This window comes from Myodes glareolus, chromosome 12 (genome assembly GCF_982192425.1).
Source record: "Myodes glareolus chromosome 12, mMyoGla1.1, whole genome shotgun sequence".
Taxonomy (NCBI): domain Eukaryota; kingdom Metazoa; phylum Chordata; class Mammalia; order Rodentia; family Cricetidae; genus Myodes; species Myodes glareolus.
Genome location: NC_142037.1, coordinates 18,731,609 through 18,755,073, shown reverse-complemented (window position 1 = coordinate 18,755,073; position 23,465 = coordinate 18,731,609). Strand labels below are relative to the sequence as shown.

The window sequence follows — 23,465 nt, the reverse complement described above, 5'->3', positions numbered from 1 at the left end:
ACCACATGGTGGCTCACAACCATCTGTAATGGGGTCTGACGCCCTCTTCTGGCCTGCAGGCATACACACAGACAGAATATTGTATACATAATAGATAAATAAATATTTAAATAAAAATAACAACAGGGTTTCTCTGTGTAGCCCTGGCTCTCCTGGAACTCACTTTGTAGACCAGGCTGGCCTCAGACTCATAGATCTGCCTGCCTCTGAGTGCTGGGATGAATGGCATTTGTCTCCACTGCTTGGCTCTGATTTTTATCCCTATTTAAGACATTTGAGGCTAGAGAGATGGCTCCAAGTGTATGTGCTGGGTTTAGGTCTCAGCACCCACATGGCGGCTCACAAGCACCTGTAACTCAGTTCCAGGGCACCCAATACCCTCTTCTGGCCTCCACTGACTCCTGTACAAATGTGGGGCACATAAACTCCAGCAGGCTCAAATGACTATTGTCTCTGGAATCTCAAAGTCAAGTTTTCTTTCTCTTTTTTCTTTTTTTTCCCTTCCTTCATTCATTCCTTCCTTCCTTCCTTCCTTCCTTCCTTCCTTCCTTCCTTCCTTCCTTCCTTCCTTCCTTCCTCTCCTTCCTTCCTTTCTTCAAACTAACAGAGATTCACCTGCCTTTGTTCCCCAAGTGCTGGGATTAAAGCGCCACCACGCCAGTCAGTTTACTTCAGTCCTATGATAACTCTGCTTCTCCAATTTTGCCCTTTTTTGTTCTTTTAATGCGGGGCCTAGGGTCTCAATATGTATCCTAGGCTTGCCTCAAAATTGAAATCCTCCTACTTCTCAAATTCTGAGTTACAGTTATGTGCTTTTTATAAAAAAAAAAAGTTTTTTTTAATTGATTCTTTGAGAATTTTACATCATGGACACCAATCCCATTTATTTTCAAGTCTTTCCATATCCGCCCTCCTCTCTTGTAAATCCCCCCAAGGAAAATAAAGATTAAAAAAAAAGCATCTTGCCGACCCCTCTGGGTGTGCCGTGAGCCCCCAGCAGCCGCAGCCTTCTCTGACATGGCAGCAGTCGTGTCTCTAGCTCTGCCGGGTACCACTGTGCTCCTCTGCCTTTCTCACTTTTCCATCACATATCTGTTAGTTGTAGTGGTTGTAGTGGCCTTGGACGCTGCGGTGTCACCCAGGATACCCTTCAGCCCAAACGTCTTTAGTTACAAATGTTCATTGCAGTGAGTTGTTGGTCTGGTTCAAGGTCTCTGGCTTCTGCTACACCATCAATACTGGACACTCACCAAGACTCCTCTTGGTTGTTCTGCTGTTGCCTAGAGTCATGGAGATCCTACAGCTATGGTTCCACAGGACCAGCCCCTACACAAGTTCCAGCACCTCAAAGATGGAATAGATATTGGGGTAAGCCAACTCAAAGCCTGGGGGGTAGCTGAGCTGGTCACCTCCTAGCCCTCCTGGACCCATGCCACTGGTGCCAGGTCTTCCTCCCTGCCCAGGAAAGAGGCAGGGCCAGCTCAGCAAGGCCCTGAGATGTCACCATGACTTCAGATATCCAGATGGCCTTTGATGGTAACATAGAACTTGTTACATCAACATCAACACAGGCTGCAGCAGGGCCACAGACTCAGACATGGCCCTCAGCGGCAACACAGGCCCAGACGTCACCGTGGATATGGGAGTGCAGGACTTCCGTATCAGGCTGTTCCTCACGCCTCTGGCCCCCAGGTCTGCCCCTTTTCCTAGTGTCCAGCATCCACATGGTGGCTCACAACTGTCTGTAATTCAGACAGTTCCAGATCCATTGTTTTTTGTTTGGATTTCTCTCTCTCTCTCTCTCTCTCTCTCTCTCTCTCTCTCTCTCTCTCTCTCTCTCTCTCTCAGAAAGGGTATCATTATCTATCCTAGGCTGGCCCTGAATTCTAAATTTCAGTTTCTGCCTCAGTGGGTACCTAAGTGCCATGGGTTGAATCTATAGTCTCTCACATGCGAGGGAAATAAATGAAACTATGAGCTATATATCAGCATCTTTTCTTTTATTCTTTTTTGACAGTTTCACTAAGTTCACCAGGCAGGCACCAAACTTGCAATAAGAGAATTGTCTTGGCCTTTGCAGCCGTGAGGATTCCAGGCCTGTGCCACCAGGTCCAAAACCAGGCCAGCTTAGCACACATCCACATAATGCTCCAGGCAAAGAGAAATACTACTCCATTTTCTGTCTCCTTCCTTTCTTTTCTTCTGTCTTGCCTTCTTTCTCTTTTCCTTCCTTTTGCTCTTTCTTGACTTCTTTCTTTCTCTCTCTTTCTGGAAACTTCCTGCTTTTCTTTCAGAACTTAGGATCTGGGCTGGAGAGATGGCTCAGAGGTTAAGAGCATTGCCTGCTCTTCCAAAGGTCCTGAGTTCAATTCCCAGCAACCACATGGTGGCTCACAACCATCTGAAATGGGGTCTGGTGTCCTCTTCTGGCCTGCAGGCATACACACAGACAGAATATTGTATACATAATAAATAAATAAATATTTAAAAAAAAAGAACTTAGGATCTCTTGATTTTGAATGTCTCCCTTTAGTCTTGGCTGTTGTCTGGACTCAACCCCATCATCCTACTGATTTAGCCTCCAAAGTACTGGGATTATATGCACACACTTCTTCAACAGGCCATGACTGCATATCTTAAATCACCTGCCTACACAGAACAGTCCAGTGATGAAAGACGTTTGAGAAGATGGAGCTGAAGAATCCCTAGTCAGTAGAGTATTTAGTGCACAAGTGTCAAGCCCTGGATTTGATCCCTAGCATCCATGTAACAGGGTGTTAATGTGCACTTGTGACTTCCTGGCTAAGGAAACACAATCAGGGGAACCCTTGGAGCTTACTGGCCAGTTCCAGTGAGACAGTGTAGATGACCTCTGGCCTCCACACACTTGTACACATCCGTATATTCATGTCCAATGCCTGAGATCAATGGGTTGTAGAGAAGGGATAGGAGGTTTGGACAATTAGTAAATTGACAGGGCAGGACTGAGAGCCTGACAGTCTACAGAAATATAGTGTTGAGATTCTTTTAGCATCTTGAACACTGATTTAATCCAAAGTTATAGTTTTGCTTGGCAGCTTCAATAAAATCATCAAGAACTCAGGGCTGGAGAGATGACTCAACAGCTAAGATAACAACAGCTGCTCCTCCCGAGGACCTGGGTTCAACTGCAGCTCACAACTGGGGTACTCCAGTGCCAGGGGATCTGACACCCTCACACCAATGCACATGAAATAAATTTAAATGATTCAAAACAAAGACTCAAGAACTTATGCCAGGGAGTGGAGGTGGACACCTTTAGCCCCAGCACTGGGGAGGCAGAGGTAGGCACATCTCTTGAGTTCAAGGCCTCTCTACTCTACAGAGTGAGTTCCAGGGCTACACAGAGAAACCCTGTCTTGAAAAACAAAACAAAGAATCAAGAACTCAGGGTAGGGCTGGAGAGATGGGTTGGTGGCTTAGAACTGCCTGCTTTCTCAAACTAGAGTTCAATTCCCAGCACCCACATGGTGGTTCACAACTGTCTGTAGCTCCAGTCCCACAGGACCCATACTCTCCTGGCCTTGATGGATATCAGGCACACAGTGCGCAGACACAAAACATCCATATACATTATTAAGGGGGGGGAGGGGCTGGAGATATCTTTCAGCTGTTAAGAGTACTCACCATTCTTCCAGAGAACCCAGGTTCAATTCCCAACACCCACATGGCAGCTTATAACTGTCTGTAACTCCAAGATCTGACACCTCACACAGCCATACATGCAGGCAAAACATCAATGCACATAAATAAATGCAATCTTTTAAAAAATAATAATAAAACAAACTTGTAAATGGTGTCACACATCTTTAATCCTAGCACCTGGGAGGCTAGGCAGGTGGATTTCTATGAGTTCAAGGCCAGCCTGGTCCACAGAGCTAATTCCAGGACCGCCAAGGCTACACAGAAACTGACTCAAATAATAACAAACAAACAAAAAAGAATGTGGCTGGAATGATGGAATATAGACTCTAAATTATATAAAGAAACCAGAAGAAAAACCAAAGAGACTGGGAGATGGGTTACAAGTCTCAGCTGAAAGGAAGGACAAGTTCAGGGGAATGACAAAGTGACAGGGGCAGTGTCTCATGGCTTCTACTGCTGTGACAGAACACCACAGCGACAGGGAACTCGGGGAGGAAAGACTTTATTTCATTTTACAGCTTGTAGCTCATAATCCAGAGAACTCAGGGCAAAACTCAAGGGAGGAACCTAGAAGCAGAAACTGCTTTGGAGGCCATGGAGGTTTGCTCCCCATGGCTTGTTTAGCTTTTCTTCTAGCACCCAGGACCATCAGTCCAGCACCCACAGGGCCAACAGTGAGTGGGCCTTCCCACATCAATCAAGAAAATGGACCACAGGTCTGCCCACAGGCCAATCTGGCAGGGGCAGATTGTGCCTCAGCTGTGGTTCTTTCCAAACGACTCTAGGTTGTGTCGTTTATATAAAACTGGTCAGCACAGGCAGGAGGGTGTGTTCAGAGTTCTCAGATTCTGTGGGGTAGGCTTGGGCATGGCTGGTGAATACCTACAATCTGAGCACCCAGGAGGCAAAGGTAAGAGGACTGTAATTTTTTTCTTTGTGTGTGCTGAAGGTTCATATGCATGTGGCGGTCAGAGAAGGAAGTGGGTTACTTCTACCTTTGTATTATTTTATTGCTGTGATAAAACACCATAACCAAGTCAAGTTACAGAGAAAAGTTTATTTGCATTTATAGTTCCAGGGGGTCATGACTTGAGCTGCAAGCAGGAACCCAGCAGCCTCCCAATGCCTGCCCCCAGCGCCATTCTCCAACAGGACCACAATTCCACAACCTCCCCAAACACTGCCACCAAGTGGGAACCAAAACTTTAAATGTCCAAGACAATGTGGGGCATTTCATTCAAATCATCAACCTTGGGTGTTGTTTTGAGACAGGGACTCTCATTAAACCTGAACCTCTTCCAAAATGATTACACCATAGGGGACTTATTAAGTCCTACCCACTAGAAGTGTAACCCTGCTGGCTGAGCTACAGGGGAACCAATATCCTTTTCTGGCCTCCTTGGGCGAGCACACACACACACACAGAGCTTTTAAGAAAAACAGACAAATGAAGCACAGTGGTACAGCCTTACAACCCCTGCTGAGGCAAGAGCTCACTGAAGGTTTGAGGCCAGAAGAGGTTGTGAAGGACCCCAACTTCATTGGGGTCACAGTTAAAACTGGTTTTTAACCTTAACCACAGTTATAACGCTCTGCAAAGGTTTTCAGATAGCAAGCTCCATTAAGGCCCCCGGAGTCAGGACCTCCAGAGCGCTGAACAAATAACAGGCCTAATTCAGGACCTCCACAATGCTGAGCAAAGACACCTGAGCAAAGATAGCCTCATCTGGCTGCGAAACATAAGATTTATGGATAGGTCATAGGAACAAAGAAAGAGAAGATTGCGAGGCCTGAGTCACGTAGAAAGCGGGGCTCATCACGGATCAGGGGCTATGCTATCAGACATCTAGTCGCCAGCCAGAAAAGGGGAAGGCAGGATGAGAGGAACAATAAACCGCCAAGCAGTCCCCTCAATGTTATCTAGGTTAACAATTTACCACCCTGCATCTCGCTTCTGTAAACCTTGCTTTTTGCTCCCCTATAAAAACCCCTCACCCCCAACCTGCGGCGCGCAAAGTCCCCGAGAGGCTTTGTCGCCCGCAGGTACCTGTGTACCCCAAATAAACCTCTTGCTGCTTGCATCCGGCTGCGTGCTTTGACTGGTCTTTGGGCTTGGGGTCTCTCCCGAGGGAAGACGCCCAGCGGGGAGTCTTTCATTTGGTGCATTGGCCGGGAATTTGGAGGCCCCTATCCCGGAGACCGCCGAATCACTGTCGGGAGGTGAGGCAAGCTGGCCAGCACTTCTATGTTCTATGTTGTCCTATGTTCTACTATGTTCTATGTCCTATGTCTTTGGCGTCTGATTGTTGCGCTGCGAATTTGAATTTGTGCGATTCAGCTGGGTCGGTTTGTATTTGGGCGGGCCTTGGAGAGGAGCTGACGGGCTCGAACTTTCCCCCCCGCACCCGGGGAGACGTCCCGCGGGAGTTTGGAAGCTCGATTTTCTTTTTTTCGGGCTCATTTGTCTGAACCCACGACCAATCGTCTGAAGGTACGGGGTTCGTTTGGGAGGTGGGGGTGTCCGGAGCCCCTATGGTAACCTCCGTTTGAGTGGCGTGTCTGATTGTCGGTCTGTTTGTCCTACCGTGCATCTTTGAAGTTTGCCTGTTTGTTGTTGGAACACCAGCATGGGGCAGTCTCTAACCACCCCTTTAAGTCTGACTCTAGATCACTGGTCAGATGTCTCTAAACGAGCGAGCAATCAAATGCTAGAAGTCAAGAAGAAAAAATGGCAGAGTCTCTGTTCCTCGGAATGGCCCACATTCAATGTGGGCTGGCCGCGGGACGGCACTTTCAGCAAGAATGTTATTTTGCAGGTCAAGGAACGAGTCCTCGATAAAGGGCCCCATGGGCGCCCTGACCAAGTCGCTTACATCGTTACTTGGGAGAGTTTGACTAACGACCCACCCCCCTGGGTGGCTCCCTTTGTTTTTCCAGGGAAATCCCAACCCTCCCTAGGTCTCACTCCTTCGGCCCCTTCTCCGCCTCCGTCTCCGCCTTCTCCGCCTCCTCCGCCTTCTCTGCCGCCGCCTTCCCCTCCTCCGCCTTCCCTATCAAAGACCCCCGTCCCTACAGTCTCCTCCCTTTATCCGGCACTGACGAAGGAGGAGACCCCCAAACTACATGGGGGACCGAAGGAGACCCATAAGCAGCCATCTGTCCTCCCCCCTGACCCAGATTCCCCTCTTGTCGACCTCCTATCCGAAGATCCTCCCCCCTACAACCCCCAGCAGGAACCCGGAAGTAATGAAGCGGATCCTGCGACCCCCTCACCCTCGTCACGGAGCTCCCCACCTATTGCCTCCCCTGTCGCTAGCAGGCTCCGGGGAAAGCGTGAACCGTCTCCCCCGGACTCCACCTCTCAAGCATTTCCCCTGCGACAGGGAAATAACGGCCAGTTTCAATACTGGCCCTTTTCCGCCTCTGATCTATATAACTGGAAACAACACAATCCTCCCTTCTCCAAGGATCCTGTGGCATTAACCAGCTTAATAGAGTCTATTTTACTCACACACCAACCAACATGGGACGATTGCCAACAATTATTACAGACCCTCCTCACTTCTGAGGAAAAACAAAGGGTCTTCGTAGAAGCACGAAAGCAGGTTCCCGGAGAAGATGGGAGGCCAACCCAATTGCCCAACGAGATTGATGCTGCCTTCCCCCTCACTAGACCTGACTGGGATTTTACCACGATCGCAGGTAGGGCACACCTACGCCTTTATCGCCAGTTGCTTATTGCGGGTCTCCGAGGGGCTGGTCGTCGCCCCACAAATTTGGCACAGGTAAAGCAAACGATTCAAGGGGCAGATGAGTCTCCAGCAGCCTTTTTAGAAAGGCTTAAGGAAGCATATCGTATGTATACGCCTTATGATCCCGAGGACCCAGGACAGGCTAACGGCTTGTCGATGTCCTTTATCTGTCAGTCAGCACCTGACATCAGGAACAAGTTACAGAGGCTGGAGAACTTGCAGGGGTATACGTTACAGGATCTACTTAAGGAGGCAGAGAAGATCTTCAACAAAAGGGAGACTCAAGAAGAGAGAGAGGACCGTATCCGTAGAGAGAAAGAAGAAAGGGAAGATAGATTGAGAAGGGAAGCAGAGGAGAAGGAGGAGGCTAGAGATAGAAAAAGGAACAGGGAATTGAGCCGCCTCTTGGCCGCCGCAGTTCAGAGCCAGGAAAGTCGACAGGGAGATAGGGTGGGAGAGCGAAGAGGCCCTCGCGTGGAACGCGACCAATGCGCCTACTGCAAGGAAAGAGGACACTGGGCGAAGGACTGCCCTAAAAATACTCGTAAATCTAGAGGCCCCAAACCACGAGCCTCACTCCTGGCCCTAGATGAGGACTAGGGAGGTCAGGGCCAGGAGCCCCCCCCTGAGCCCAGGTTAACACTTGATGTTGGGGGGCAGCCGGTCACTTTCCTAGTGGATACTGGAGCTCAGCATTCGGTTCTTACCCGGTCACCTGGACCGCTCAGTGGACGGACCGCTTGGGTACAAGGAGCCACTGGCGGAAGACAATATCGCTGGACCACCGAACGGAAGGTGCAATTAGCAACTGGTAAAGTAACTCATTCTTTCCTACACGTTCCAGACTGCCCCTATCCATTACTAGGGCGAGACTTACTCACCAAACTGAAAGCCCAAATTCATTTTGAGGGGGCAGGAGTTCGAGTGTCGGGCCCAAACGGGGACCCCCTCCAGGTCTTGACTTTACAATTGGAGGACGAATACCGGCTATATGAACAGGACCCCAAGGTACAAGGGGCCAGGGACTTGGACATATGGCTTACAGAGTACCCACAGGCATGGGCTGAGACGGGAGGCATGGGGCTAGCGCTACAGCAGCCCCCATTGATTGTAGCCCTAAAGGCCTCAGCCACTCCGATCTCAGTCAAGCAATACCCCATGTCAAATGAGGCCTACCAGGGGATAAGGCCACATATCAAGAGGCTATTAGAAGAAGGCATCCTGACCCCCTGCCGGTCACCTTGGAATACCCCCCTCCTCCCAGTAAAGAAACCAGGGACGAAGGATTACAGGCCGGTGCAGGACCTCAGGGAGGTAAATAAGAGAGTTGAAGACATACATCCGACCGTCCCCAATCCGTATAATTTACTAAGTACCCTGCCACCTTCTCACACCTGGTACACGGTGCTAGACTTGAAGGACGCCTTCTTCTGTCTCAGATTAAGCCCCAAAAGTCAACCCCTTTTCGCCTTCGAATGGAGGGACCCCGAATTGGGGATTTCAGGCCAACTGACGTGGACCCGGCTCCCACAGGGCTATAAGAATAGCCCCACCCTATTTGATGAGGCTTTGCACCGGGACCTTGCAGACTTCAGAGTTCAACACCCGTCATTGATCCTGCTCCAGTATGTGGATGATCTTTTGCTGGCAGCCCCCACAGAACATGACTGCCGACAAGGTACGGGGGCCCTGTTGCAGACCCTGGGACGGCTGGGCTATCGGGCATCCGCCAAAAAGGCCCAGATATGCCAGACTGAGGTGATTTATCTGGGATATAAGTTAGAAAAGGGACAGCGTTGGCTCACAGCCGCACGCAAAGCGACTGTATCCCGCATACCTGTACCCCGAAACCCCCGCCAGTTGAGGGAATTCCTGGGGACAGCTGGGTTCTGCCGCTTATGGATACCAGGCTTCGCTGAAATGGCAGCTCCCCTCTATCCCCTTACCAAGCAGGGGGTCCCATTTGAATGGACAGATAAACAACAAAGGGCTTTCGAGAACATCAAACGGGCCCTCCTCTCCTCCCCGGCGCTGAGTCTGCCGGACGTTACTAAGCCATTCGAACTGTTTGTTGATGAAAAACAAGGATATGCCAAGGGGGTTTTGACCCAAAGACTTGGACCATGGAAGCGCCCTGTCGCATACTTATCAAAGAAATTAGACCCAGTGGCCTCAGGCTGGCCCCCTTGCCTACGGATGGTAGCAGCCATTGCCGTCCTTATTAAGGATGCTGGCAAACTGACTTTGGGACAGCCCTTGACCATTCTGGCACCCCATGCCGTCGAGGCCTTGATTAAGCAGCCCCCTGACCGATGGCTCTCCAACGCCCGCATGACCCACTACCAATCCTTGCTGTTGGATACGGACCGAATCCAGTTCGGACCTGTAGTCGCCCTTAATCCGGCGACCTTGCTACCCGCACCGGAAGGACCAGACCAGCATGACTGCCTTCAGATCCTCGCAGAAATGCACGGAACCCGGACGGACTTGACTGATCAGCCCCTCCCAGATGCGGACCACACCTGGTACACTGATGGGAGCAGCTACCTGCTGAATGGAGAACGTAGGGCGGGAGCCGCAGTTACCACGGAGACCCAGGTAATCTGGGCCAGTGCCTTACCCAGCGGCACCTCGGCCCAACGAGCTGAACTCATCGCTTTAACTCAAGCTCTTAGATTGGCAGAAGGTAAGAAGCTGAATGTTTATACTGATAGTCGATATGCCTTCGCCACTGCACACATACATGGAGAAATATACCGGAGACGAGGGCTCCTGACCTCAGAAGGCAAGGAAATTAAAAATAAAGCAGAGATCCTTGCTCTATTAGAGGCCTTATTCCTCCCCAAAAGACTGAGCATTATGCATTGTCCCGGGCACCAAAAAGGAGATCACGCCGAGGCCAGGGGAAATCGGCGGGCGGATGAAGCAGCCCGAGAGGCTGCATTGGGACCACAAATTCTTCCCCTAATATCCGAGGCCGTCCAATCCACAATAGACTGGGCCTATGATAAAGAGGACATACACATGCTCCAAAAATTGGGGGCAGAATACAACTCAGCTAATAGACGGTGGATTTATCGGGGAAAAATAGCAGTGCCCATAAAAATAACCCATGAACTTATAAACTACTTACATAAATTGACCCATTTGGGTACAAAGAAAATGAAAATCCTCCTAGACAGAATGGAGACTGGACAGTTCCTCCTGAACAGGGATAGGGTACTCCAACAGACAATAGACAATTGCAGGGCCTGTGCCCAAATTAATACAGGCCACTCGAAAACCCTCCAAGGGGTGCGTCTCCGAGGACACCGGCCTGGCATCCACTGGGAAATAGACTTCACCGAAATTAAACCTGGTTTGTATGGATACAGATACTTGCTGGTTTTTATAGACACCTTCTCAGGATGGGTAGAGGCCTATCCCACCAAACATGAAACAGCCAGGATGGTTGCCAAGAAGTTATTGGAAGAAATTTTTCCCCGATACGGGATGCCAAAGGTATTGGGATCTGATAACGGGCCAGCCTTCGTCTCCCAGGTAAGTCAGTTGGTGGCCAAGTTACTGGGGATTGATTGGAAATTACATTGTGCTTATAGACCCCAGAGTTCAGGACAGGTAGAACGTATGAACAGAACTATTAAGGAGACTTTGTCTAAATTAGCACTCGCAACTGGTACAAAGGATTGGGTGTTGCTCCTACCCCTGGCTCTATATCGAGCCAGGAATACTCCTGGGCCACATGGCCTTACCCCATTTGAAATATTGTATGGGGCACCACCTCCAGCCGTACATTTCTTCGATACGGACATTGCAGACTATGCTAACTCCCCTTCTCTACAAGCCCATTTACAGGCCCTGCAGCTGGTACAACAAGAGGTCTGGAAACCCCTGGCAGCAGCCTACCAAGACAGCCTCAACCAGCCGGTGGTGCCCCATCAGTACCAGATTGGAGACACCGTTTGGGTCCGCAGACATCAGACCAAGAACCTGGAACCGCGCTGGAGAGGACCGTTCACTGTTCTCCTGACCACCCCAACGGCGCTTAAGGTGGACGGAATTGCTGCTTGGATCCACGCCTCACACGTGAAAGCCGCCAGCCCAGGAGAACAGACGACTAGCCAGAAGAAAGGATGGAAGGCCCAACGTTCCCAGAACCCCCTAAAGATAAGACTGGTGCGGGAATAATGTTATGGGTATTACTCTTTCCAATGTTGATCTCGGGATCCATGGGGGCTCGTAATGGAAGCCCCCACATAATTTACTCCTTAACTTGGCAGATTATTTCCCAGACAGGGGAAATAGTCTGGAAAAAAACTGGCCAGCATGCCCTCAACACCTGGTGGCCGCCCCTGACCCCAGACTTTTGCCAATTAGCAGCTGGTTTAGACACCTGGGATGTTCCCATCGAGGATCCTACCAACCCTGAGGACAACCTGCCACGCGCCAGGCGTGCGACTATGGAGGTTAGCTCATCCGGACACATACAAACTTCCCCCGGATGCAGGGACAATTGGGCTAAAGATAGGCTGGCTTCATTAGATTTCTATGTATGCCCTAGGGATGATAGAAGCAGAGACAAAGCATATGCTTGTGGCGGATATGAACAATACTTCTGTGCTCAATGGACATGTGAAACCACTGGGGATGCCTACTGGAATCCCTCCTCCTCCTGGGACAAAATTATTGTCAAGAAAGGCTGGGTTAAAAATGGGGCAGGAACCACTTCGCTGCCCCTTAACATTACATTCACTGACAAGGGTAGACAAGCCCGGGAATGGCAGAAAGGTTATACCTGGGGACTACGCTGGCATATGTCAGGGACAGATAAAGGGGTGATATTCAAAATACAACTTGAGGTAAAGACAGCGGCCATACCAGTCGGCCCTAATCAAGTTTTGGCAGACCAGCGGCTTCCATCCGTACAGGAATATAAGGGACCATCAATTAAGCACAATGTACTACCTGTTATGCCCAGTCCACCTAGGACCCATGGCCCAACTCCCACCCCTAACCCCCCAGCAGCCACAATTGAGCCGGAAAGAGGAACGGGAGATCGTCTTTTAGGTCTCATTAGGGGGGCTTACCAGGCCTTAAATCATTCAGATCCAGATCGGGCCAACAACTGCTGGCTCTGCCTTAACCCAAGTCCCCCATACTATGAAGGGATAGCCCTCTGGGGTAACCATAGTAATGTCACTTCGCCACCCCCCACCTGCCAGGGCATGGATCACCATCTAACCCTTACCCAGGTGACAGGCACCGGATCTTGCATAGGAGCTGCGTTTGGCCGGCCCTTTTGCACTTCCACCACGACCGTCATCAAGGGGGACTATTATTTAATTCCACCGGAGGGGACCATTTGGGCGTGTAACACTGGCCTGACTCCCTGTGTATCGGCAGCAGTATTCAACCAAACTCATGAGTATTGTGTTCTGGTACAAATTTGGCCACGCATCACATACCACTCGGATGAGACCGTCCTCCAATATTACGGATACTTACCCCAAAAGGAAAAGCGGGAGGCTGTTACCTTGACCCTGGCCGTGCTCCTAGGGGTGGGGGGGGGTGGCGGCAGGAATAGGCACTGGGGCCGCCGCCCTGGTGCGCACGGACCAATATATGCTTTTACATCAAGCTATGAATGAGGACCTGAGGGCCCTTGAAAAGTCGGTTAGAGCCCTGACGGAGTCATTAGCTTCCTTATCCGAAGTGGTGCTGCAAAACCGGAGAGGATTAGATTTGCTCTTTCTAAAGGAAGGAGGGCTTTGCGCAGCCTTAAGAGAGGAATGTTGTTTTTATACTGATAACACCGGAGTGGTAACTGAAACCTTAGATAAGTTAAAAGAAAGGCTAGAAAAACGTAAGAAAGAATTTGAGGCCCAGCAGACATGGTACGAAGGGCTTTGGAACCGATCCCCCTGGTTCACTACCTTAATCTCTTCCCTAATGGGACCCATAATCCTGTTGATGTTAATTCTTACAGTTGGCCCTTGCATTGTAAATCGGTTGATTCAATTTACTAAGGACAAACTTTCAGTCATTCAAACCCTGGTCTTAACCAGCCAGTACCAAAAATTGAGCCAAAGCGAGAAAGAGATCCTGTAAATACTGGAGTAAAAGGTTTTACTCCATGATAAAAACATAAAATGAGGGAATGAAGGACCCCAACTTCATTGGGGTCACAGTTAAAACTGGTTTTTAACCTTAACCACAGTTATAACGCTCTGCAAAGGTTTTCAGATAGCAAGCTCCATTAAGGCCCCCGGAGTCAGGACCTCCAGAGCGCTGAACAAATAACAGGCCTAATTCAGGACCTCCACAATGCTGAGCAAAGACACCTGAGCAAAGATAGCCTCATCTGGCTGCGAAACATAAGATTTATGGATAGGTCATAGGAACAAAGAAAGAGAAGATTGCGAGGCCTGAGTCACGTAGAAAGCGGGGCTCATCACGGATCAGGGGCTATGCTATCAGACATCTAGTCGCCAGCCAGAAAAGGGGAAGGCAGGATGAGAGGAACAATAAACCGCCAAGCAGTCCCCTCAATGTTATCTAGGTTAACAATTTACCACCCTGCATCTCGCTTCTGTAAACCTTGCTTTTTGCTCCCCTATAAAAACCCCTCACCCCCAACCTGCGGCGCGCAAAGTCCCCGAGAGGCTTTGTCGCCCGCAGGTACCTGTGTACCCCAAATAAACCTCTTGCTGCTTGCATCCGGCTGCGTGCTTTGACTGGTCTTTGGGCTTGGGGTCTCTCCCGAGGGAAGACGCCCAGCGGGGAGTCTTTCAGTTGCAGAGATCCTGTCTCCGACAAAACCGCCTATCAACCAAGCACAAAGCCTGAGGCTGGCACCTGTGCCTATTTTGTAACACCACTTCTGAGAGCGAGGTCATCGATTCTTCAAGCTCGGAGATGGACTGTTCTAGGGCCCTTAAGTCTTCACCCATAGCTGCTCTTAATTGGGAGTAGTACTGATCTCCCCTAACCAAAGCTGTAGATCCCAGTCCCACCTCTGCAGCCCCCAACCCCAGACCTAACTAGATGATGGTGGCCAGTTCACTTTTTCGGTGTCTGGGGTGTAGGTCAAACTCAGTCTCAAAACTGGAAGCATTATGATAGTACATTTGGGGGACTAGTTGAATCAGCACACAGAAATCAGTGGCGTCATTAAAGACAGAGGTAGAGATACAAGGAGTCAGATCAGTGTTGCAGGCCCACCACAGATCAATAGAGGAGGGTACCAGGTATCTGTTTCCTGTTGTCCTGGGACTAGGGAGAGTTTGGTTGCACAGATGTTGATATCAGGGGACTAGGGTCCCCAGACATAGGCCTTGGGGAAATATAGGTCTCTTTAGGAGGTACGGAGGCAGGAGGTCCCTGGTCAGGTAGTACCTGATTGGGCCCCACTGGCTCACCCGGGGGACTTTCTATTTTTAATTTTATTGTGAAGGTAGCACCCAAATCCTTTTTGATCATTCTATTTGGAAAATACCATCGGATGCCCCAAGTCCTTCCCTGTATCCATCCTGAAGTCCCTCCTGCTCGTCCCTGGGAAGTAATGGTAATATTTAAGGGTAAGCAAGTGGGGCTGGTGCTGCAGGTTCCTGCACTCGCACTGGAACATTGTTCTGGGGACGTGTAATTCTTCTGAACAGTGATCCAGTCCCAAGAACTGGGTCTCCAATACGCATCTCCAGTGGTCTCACATCCCCAGGCAGCACAGTATAGGCTTTCTAAACCTCCACAACGTCGAGCAGTACTCTGACCCCGGCCATCTTTGGGACAGACGTAGAAATCTAGTTTTCCTAAAAAGCATCTCGCCTCTGGACTCCCGCATCCAAATTTTCCCCCAGGAGAAAATCTTTTGCCAGCATCTACAGACAACTGTTGGGGCTGTGAGTCTGGGATATCCCAGGAGTCTAATCCAGCCGCTAATTGACAGAAATCAGGGGAGAGGGTAGGCCACCACGTACCTGGAGGGACTAGTTTGGAGGTGGTCCAAATGATTTCTCCAGTTTGTGAGGAAACCTGCCAAGTCAGTTTTTGGGGTGCATGGGGGTTACTATAGGTGGGCAGGGGCATCAGAGTAAAAGCCAGCAAAACTGGCAGGACCAGGCTGATCTGACAAGTCTTAGCTTTAGAGGATTTGGGGTGTGCTGAAGCTTCCATTGGGAGGGTCCTGGGTTGTCCTGCGGAGGTGCCGCTTAACGTGAGACGCCTGGATCCAGGCTGCAATACTGTCCACCTTGAGGGCGGTGGGTGTCGTAAGGACCAGTTTCGAGGCTTTGGGACCGATGTCTCCGAACATACATTGAATCGCCAACCTGGACCGGGTGCGAGGATGCGAGATCTCTGGGTGCCCGGCCGGTAGGGGGCAGTAATGCTGAAATGCCCCAGAGTCTTTTATAACCTGTCTCGAGGGGAGCAAAACGGACAAAACAAAAGCCACTGTGTCAGACTCAATCAGAGCTTCCTAGAATCTCACTGCCTCAGGACGGACGGGTGCCGAGAGAGTGGGTAAGAGAAGGGCGGCTGGTGATTTTCTTCAGTACTTGCTTCCCCTGGGGCAGACAACTTTGTCAGCTTCCTCCCATTTTGCTCCCACTGTTGCCAAGTGAGTCACTGCTCAGAGGGAATCCCCCAGGGCAGAGCCCCTTAACAATGGCACAGCCAGACAGAAGTAAACATTTTCAAAATAACCTGCAAGATGAGGGAGAGGGCCAAATGCTCCGCACAGACATACACAGAACAAAATGATGGAAGCTAGGTATGGCGTTGCATACCTGAAAACTCGGGGGACCTCCGAGTTCGAGGTCAGCCGGGACTCCTGTGAAAGATACTACCTCCGACTAAAAACAACCCTGTCAGCCCGGCAGTGGCGAAGCACTCCTTTAGTTCCAGCACTCGGGCGGCGGAGGCAAGCGGATCTCCGAGTTCGAGGCCAGAGGAGGCAGTTCCTGGACTGACAAAGTTAGCTACACAAAGAAACCCTGTTTCGAAAAAAAAGAAAAGTAAAGAAAAAGTAAAACAAACCAGCCCTGTTTGGTTTGGAAAACTGCTCCCAGGCCCCGCAAACTCCTCTGTATCGCCCGAAAGTCTCGGAAGGACACCTTCACCAAGGTGTGTGAGGCCACGGGACCCCGGCGTGGGAACGCCGCGAAAACCTCGCCCCGCCCAGGTAGGGGTACCTCTCGGCGTCAGGGCCGGCCTCAGCAGCCGGGGACGGCTCCAGCCTTCGGCCGCCAGCGCTCGCACTCCCCGACCATCTCTCTCCAGCCTGGGGTGGGCAGCCCGGTCCGCGCAAGCCCGCGTGGGAAGCCGCCCGCAACACGCGCGCGAGCACCACGGAGCTCTTGCCTCCGGAGACGAGCCTTCCCGGAGCTGAGGTCCCTGCCGGCGAGGGCGGAAGTGGTAAGGCTGACGTGGCCGGGCTGCGGTGCTGCTCGCCGGGAAGAACACTTGCATCGCCCGCAGACTCGGGGAGCGAGCTTAGGGGGTTTCGTAGCGGGGCCCGACCGCGGGCGAGCCAGAGCTCTTTGGGAAGCATTTGGGCGGGCCGAGAGTGGACGCCGGCGGTGTGGTCGCAGTCGCGGCGATCAGGCACAGAAGCGGACAACCCCGACGAGGTCCGTCGTCAGGTCCTCGGCAAGCCTACCGCTCCGGCGCCGCTCTCTGGGAACCCGGGCAGAAGCCCAAGGGCAGCTACGGGGGCCTGCGAGGCCCTGGCGCCTCTTTGGCCAGCCGGTACCTCGCAGCGAGGAGCCCGAAGCTGCGGCCGGTGCCTCTGCCCGAGCAGCGAGCCCGCCGGGCGTTGCCATAGAAACGGGTTGGCGCGCGCAGCAGAAGCCCCGGGTGGGGGAGGCCGAGGAGAGGCTTGAACCCCGGGTTGGGAGTACTGTCGAGCGCACGCGGAGCCCCGTCTTTGGGGGTAGAAGTCGTGCGGTGTGGGGATCGGGAGGCCAATGGGAGGAAGTGGAGCCAATGGGCGTTTGAGAGACCAGACCCGGGGCGTCACGATTTGATACCTAGTTTCTGTAACCTCGGGATTCCCCCAACAGGTTCTGCTGCCTTAAAGATGACAGTCCTAGGGCACCCTCGAAGTTGGAGCTGCCAGTGTTTGCCAGTCCTGATACTGTTGCTTGGCACAGGCCATGGGCCAGGGGTGGAAGGTGTGACACACTACAAGCCCGGCGACCCTGTCATTCTATATGTCAACAAAGTGGGACCCTACCATAACCCCCAGGAAACTTACCACTACTATCAGCTTCCAGTCTGCTGTCCTGAGAAGATCCGTCACAAAAGTCTTAGTTTGGGTGAAGTACTGGATGGGGACCGAATGGCCGAATCTTTGTACGAGATCCGCTTTCGGGAGAATGTGGAGAAGAGAATTCTGTGCCACATGCAGCTCAGTTCTGCACAGGTCAGCTCTCCACATTCTTTATCACTTTAGCGCCCCCTCCCCCGCCCCGCCAGAGACTAGCAGTGCCTTGCAGTTGTGGTGCTTTTATGGAAACTATCTGTCTTGGGACTCTAACCACAACCCAGTACTTGCTTAGCGGTGTTCAAGAACTGACTTTTCAGGATTACATGGATACTGAGATGCAGAACTGATAAAATGTCCTTACTTAAGACTCTGTTTAATTCTTTCCTTTCATACACTCCTTTGGCTCTTTCTCAGCTCCTTTACTGTCTAACTATCCCTGTTGCTTTTTTTTTTTTTAAACAAATCCTGGCACTTCTTAATCGATTCCAGTCTTTTTTTTTTAACACTTTGTCCCACTTGTTTTTTTGAGACTTTATCCCATCAAAGTCATACTTGCTCTTTTCGGGGACCAGTATACCAGAATCAATCAGTGAGTCTCAATGTGAGACAGTTTTGTTCCTTGAGGAACTTCGGCAGTGTTAAGAGACATTTTGTTTGTTTGATTTGGGTTTTTTTGTTTGTTGAGATAAATAAGGTCATACTCTGTAGCCCAGGCTGGCCTCAAACCCAAGACGAACCTTTTAAGTGCTGGGATAACAGGGATGTTTTATTCCATGCCTGGCTTTGGAGATGCTGATTGTCATGATTCAGCAGTGGTACTGTTGGTGTGTAGTGAGTAGAGATCAAGGGTGCTGAATTCTGCAATGCACAGCATCTCCCTACAGCACAGAATCATCCAGCCCAAACTATGAATACTGCCGAGTTGAGAAACACAGCGTTAACCCTGAGAGGCTTTGTATACTGACCCCTGGCTTGTTCTCTATAGGTGGAGCAGCTGCGCCAGGCCATTGAGGAATTGTATTACTTTGAATTTGTGGTAGATGACTTGCCAATCCGTGGTTTTGTGGGCTACATGGAAGAGAGCGGCTTCCTGCCACATAGCCACAAGATAGGTCTCTGGACACATTTGGACTTCCACCTGGAATTCCACGGAGATCGAATCATATTTGCCAATGTTTCAGTTCGGGATGTCAAGCCCCACAGCTTGGATGGTTTACGATCTGATGAACTCCTTGGCCTTACTCACACTTACAGTGTGCGCTGGTCTGAGACTTCAGTGGAGCGTCGGAGTGATAGGCGCCGTGGTGATGATGGTGGTTTCTTTCCTCGAACACTGGAAATCCATTGGTTGTCCATCATCAACTCCATGGTGCTTGTGTTTTTACTGGTGGGTTTTGTGGCTGTTATTCTAATGCGTGTGCTTCGAAATGACCTGGCTCGGTACAACCTAGATGAAGAGACCAGCTCTGGAGGCTCTAGTGATGACTTTGACCAGGGTGATAATGGCTGGAAAATTATCCATACAGATGTCTTCCGCTTCCCTCCATACCGCGGTCTGCTCTGTGCTGTGCTTGGTGTGGGCGCCCAGTTCCTGGCTCTTGGCACTGGTGAGGTGATATGAATTGCTCTCAAAGGGTAGCAGATAGGTTATTATAAAAGTTCAGTGGATCTTCTCTTCAAGATGAGAAAAAACCTAAGGGAGACCATAGCTCTAGTGAGGTTGTATATGGGTTTTCCTGACAGTAGAACTAGGGAAATGTTATCAAATGAGGTCCTTTATCTGGGTTAAGGGAATTATTTCTCTGACATTGAGAAGAGATGTAGGTGAGACCTAACGAATTTTCCACTGCTACCCTGTAGGCATTATTGTCATGGCGTTGCTGGGCATGTTCAATGTGCACCGTCATGGAGCCATTAACTCGGCAGCCATCTTGTTGTATGCCCTGACCTGCTGCATCTCTGGCTATGTGTCCAGCCACTTCTACCGGCAGATCGGAGGCGAGCGCTGGGTGTGGAACATCATTCTCACGACCAGTCTTTTCTCTGGTGAGAACTTCCCCTTTCGTGGTGGGTCTGTCTAGATTTAGGGACTAGGAGCACTTCATGGGCCCTGGGATTGAGGCAGTGCAGGGAATATGGATTTTTTTAAAAAAAGATTTATTTAATTATTATGTATACAGTGTTCTGTCTGCATGTATGCCTGCGGCCAGAAGAGGGCACCAGATCTCACTAGAGATGACTGCGAGCTACCACGTAGATGAAGGAAATTGAACTCAGGATTTCTAGGAAGAGCAGCCAGTGCTCTTAACTGCTGAGCCATCTTTCCAGCCCATAGGGAGGATTTTTAAAAATGTTTATGTGTATGAGTGTTTTGCCTGCATGTATGCATGTGCAACGTAGTCATGGAGGCCACAAGAAGGTGTCTGATCCCCTGGAATTGGAGTGACAGAGGGCTGTGAGCTACCATGTGGGCGCTGGGAATCGAACCCTAGTCCTCTGTAAGAACAGGAAGTGCTATTAACCACGGAGCAATCTCTCTAGCCCCAGCAGGAATTTCATAAGAAAAATCCATCAAAAAGAATCTCTTAGCTATGGTGGTGCACGCCTTTAATCTTGTCAGACAGAAGCAGGCGGATCTCTGACTTCAAGTCCAGCCTGGTCTACAGAACCAGTTCCAAGACAATCAGGGCTGAATAGACTTTTGTCTAAAATAACAATAAAAAAACAAAAACAAACAAAACAGCTTGAGCAACTATGCCTAGCTTTTTTTCATGTGGGGATCTGAGGATTGAACCTAGGCCTTCATGAACAGCACTTTACCAACTGAACCATCAGTTTCTCGGACATTATGCTTAAATAGTGTGGTGTGTCTACTTGTGTGGGTGCTGGGAACTTGTGTGCATGGGGAAGGCAGATGTCAACATCAGGTGTCCTTCTCAGGAACTCACCTTGATTTTGGAGCCAGGGTTTGACTGAAGTCGGAGCTCACTGAATTAGCTGGTGTGGACAACCATTGAGCCCTAAGCATCCTCCTGTCTTTGCCTCCCTTGTACAGTAATCAAGAGCCCTGGCTACTACTACGTCTGAGTTGATTTTGTTTGTTTTAAATGTGGATGCTGGAGATCCAACTTGGGTCTCCAAGTTGGATGCTGTGGGGGAAAGGACTTTACCAATTGAACCATCTCTTCAACCCCCTTAAATAGCATCCTTAAATTTATTTTTTGATACTGTTTTTATTTTGGAGGTAGGTTCATTCTAGCCTTCAAACCAGATTGTTGACCCCCAGTTGGTGTTTCTTAGTGTAACAGTCCTGATTGTCCTGGAACTTGCTTTGTAGACCAGGCTGGCCTCTGCCTTTGAGTACTGGGAGTAAAGGTGTGTGCCACCACCTTCCTGCTCAGATTGCCTTTTCAGAGACAGTAGTAGTCTACATTCTAAACCTTGCTATTTCCAGTTTGGTGTATTTGACTTATATTTTAAGCATGGCTTTCTGAGAACAGATCCTTAACCCAAATGACTGTTTCATGCCAGGAATTATCAAGGCATGGCAAGACAAGGTTCCTGTAGTGATTTTTATCACTCTCAGACCACGATGAAGCAACTGTCTTGATTCTTGATGGTATCGGGTGGGAGGAAGAGGGTGTTTAGAAAATAAAAAACAAAGAACAATGAGCTATGAAAGGGTCAAGGTGAATTCATTCAGCTCTGGATATCTGGGAGCATAGTTGGGCCCTGTAAGTGGCAGGCTACTTCATCCCTCTCCCCTTTAGGTCCAGTCTGAGTGGGGTGTCACAGGGGTGTTGCTCCTACTGCTGACCCTCCTTCCTGCAGTGCCTTTCTTCCTGACGTGGAGTGTGGTGAACTCAGTGCATTGGGCCAATGGTTCGACACAGGCTCTACCAGCCACAACCATCCTGCTGCTTCTGACGGTCTGGCTACTGGTAGGCTTTCCTCTTACTGTCATTGGAGGCATCTTCGGGAAGAACAACGCTAGTCCCTTTGACGCACCTTGTCGCACTAAGAACATCGCCCGGGAGATCCCACCCCAACCCTGGTACAAGTCTACTATCATCCACATGACTGTTGGTGGCTTCTTGCCTTTCAGGTACCTAGACTTCATACCACGCCCATCACTCGGGAGTGTTTTAGTTTGGTTTGGTTTTGGACACTAGAGGGTGTTGGTTTGTTTTGAGACAGTCTTAGAAGGCTGGATTAAAATATGCAATTGTGCCTTGGGTGCTTGGATTATAGAAGTGCATTACCACACCTTGCCAATGTCGGGTTTTGATTCAGCTTTTCCTTCTGCCACTTCAATACCATAACCCAGTAACAATCCCCAGTTCAGTGAGAGCTCATAAAATGGTGCCTCCTAGCAGGAATGAGCTTCAGCAAATTCAGATGTGTTTTACTTCTGAAGTTCCCCTCCTCAGCAAACAGCAAGTAGATGGACTTTAAGCCCTGACCAATGCCTGTAGGACCTGATTTTCCTTTAGTGTTTACAGGTGTGTAGAACTTGAGCCCCTTTGTTTACTCATCCAGCTTACTATGCACCTTTTCAACAACACAGCAGAAAATAAATACAACAGAGTAGCTGCTTTTTCCCCCCTTTCTCTTACTCCCTTTTTGTACTATTGGAGTGTACTTAAGGCCTCATGCATTATTTGGCAAGCACTCTACCACTGAGTGATATCCTAGCCCTTTCTTATCTTTTATTTTGAGACAATCTCACTAAGTTTTCCAGGCTGGCCTTGAACTTGCTCTGTAGCCCAGACTGGCTTTGAACTTGGCAATCCTCCTGCCTTAGCCTCCCAAATAGTAGTAGTGTAGACATATGCCTGTCAGGGAAGATGTTTATGAAATAAGAGAACTAATCATACGCAAAAGAATCCCCAGGTATGCCAGGCGGTGGTTGGTGGCGCACGCCTTTAATCAGTCCCAGCACTTGGGGGGGGGGGGCTGTGCACAGCGCTTTAATGCTGGGTCCCCTCTTCTCTTCACAGTGCCATCTCTGTGGAGCTGTACTACATCTTCGCCACCGTCTGGGGTCGAGAGCAGTACACTTTGTATGGCATCCTCTTCTTTGTCTTCGCCATCCTGCTGAGTGTGGGGGCCTGCATCTCCATCGCGCTCACCTACTTCCAGCTGTCGGGCGAAGATTACCGCTGGTGGTGGCGATCAGTGCTGAGTGTCGGCTCCACCGGACTTTTCATCTTCCTCTACTCCGTGTTCTACTATGCCCGGCGCTCCAACATGTCAGGGGCAGTGCAGACAGTGGAGTTCTTTGGCTACTCTTTACTGACTGGTTATGTGTTCTTCCTCATGCTGGGCACCATCTCCTTTTTCTCTTCCTTAAAGTTCATCCGTTATATCTATGTTAACCTCAAGATGGACTGAGTTCTGAGGGGCAAATCAGAACTCTCCTCTGATATTGCTCTCCTCGTGCTTTCATCATGCCCCGTTGATTCCACTTGATAGCTTCCGACTGAATTGTGTGATGGCATTGTCGCCTTCCTTCTTCCCCTTTGCCCCATGGGCCTCCCTTCTTAGAGAGGACCAGGAAATTAAAAATCTCTATGATATAAGGAATATATATTTGAACTTTTTAAGTTGCCTTACGTTTTAGTCCTGATTTTTTTTTTCTTTTTACAAATTAAAATAAAATTTATTAAGAAAACGGATCCTGTAGTTGGAGGTTTTGGTCTAGTTACAGAAACCCGAGGCCTGTTGTCAATGCTCCGTCCCTTTGAAAACCGAGTCCGCTA

General features: G+C 49.9%; 3 protein-coding genes across 7 annotated transcripts; 2 read left to right on the top strand and 1 right to left on the bottom strand.

Moving 5' to 3' along the window:
* Positions 1-1,983: 1,983 nt before the first annotated feature.
* LOC125406931 (uncharacterized) lies at positions 1,984-16,904 on the bottom strand. 5 transcript variants are annotated; one of them, XR_015739435.1, is made up of 4 exons: positions 16,628-16,904; positions 15,413-15,849; positions 2,840-2,918; positions 1,984-2,431 (listed from the first exon to the last, which is right to left on the bottom strand). XR_015739435.1 is itself a non-coding variant. In XM_085698536.2 (2 exons), the coding sequence occupies exons 1-2, from the start codon at positions 16,902-16,904 to the stop codon at positions 15,644-15,646; spliced, it is 483 nt and encodes a 160-aa protein (XP_085554662.1). In that variant the 3' UTR covers positions 14,542-15,643. The 5 variants fall into 5 exon arrangements, 1 of the variants encoding a protein (XP_085554662.1); XR_015739434.1 differs by lacking the exon at positions 2,840-2,918; XR_015739437.1 differs by lacking the exons at positions 1,984-2,431; positions 2,840-2,918 and adding an exon at positions 16,223-16,429 and having other exon boundaries at positions 14,542-16,139; positions 16,628-16,764.
* On the top strand, positions 6,066-13,697 carry LOC148120166 (uncharacterized). The gene is given in 1 exon segment (XM_087912052.1): positions 6,066-13,697. A coding segment is annotated over 1 exon segment (5,313 nt). The 5' UTR covers positions 6,066-6,311; the 3' UTR covers positions 11,625-13,697.
* Positions 16,905-17,131: 227 nt separating the features above from the next.
* Tm9sf1 (transmembrane 9 superfamily member 1) lies at positions 17,132-23,381 on the top strand. The gene is made up of 6 exons (XM_048444081.3): positions 17,132-17,265; positions 17,498-17,859; positions 18,689-19,310; positions 19,564-19,749; positions 21,535-21,808; positions 22,704-23,381. The coding sequence occupies exons 2-6, from the start codon at positions 17,515-17,517 to the stop codon at positions 23,095-23,097; spliced, it is 1,821 nt and encodes a 606-aa protein (XP_048300038.1). The 5' UTR covers positions 17,132-17,265; positions 17,498-17,514; the 3' UTR covers positions 23,098-23,381.
* Positions 23,382-23,465: the final 84 nt, after the last annotated feature.

Bases quoted from the DNA above. Each gene is read 5' to 3' on its own strand.
- LOC125406931 (XM_085698536.2), bottom strand. From the start codon at position 16,904: ATGCAAGTGTTCTTCCCGGCGAGCAGCACCGCAGCCCGGCCACGTCAG. The intron at 15,850-16,627 runs GTACCCCTACCT...CCCTCGAGACAG, and splicing joins GCCGGCCCTGACGCCGAGAG to GTTATAAAAGACTCTGGGGC.
- Tm9sf1 (XM_048444081.3), top strand. From the start codon at position 17,515: ATGACAGTCCTAGGGCACCCTCGAAGTTGGAGCTGCCAGTGTTTGCCA. The intron at 19,750-21,534 runs GTGAGAACTTCC...TCCTTCCTGCAG, and splicing joins CACGACCAGTCTTTTCTCTG to TGCCTTTCTTCCTGACGTGG. The intron at 21,809-22,703 runs GTACCTAGACTT...TTCTCTTCACAG, and splicing joins GGTGGCTTCTTGCCTTTCAG to TGCCATCTCTGTGGAGCTGT.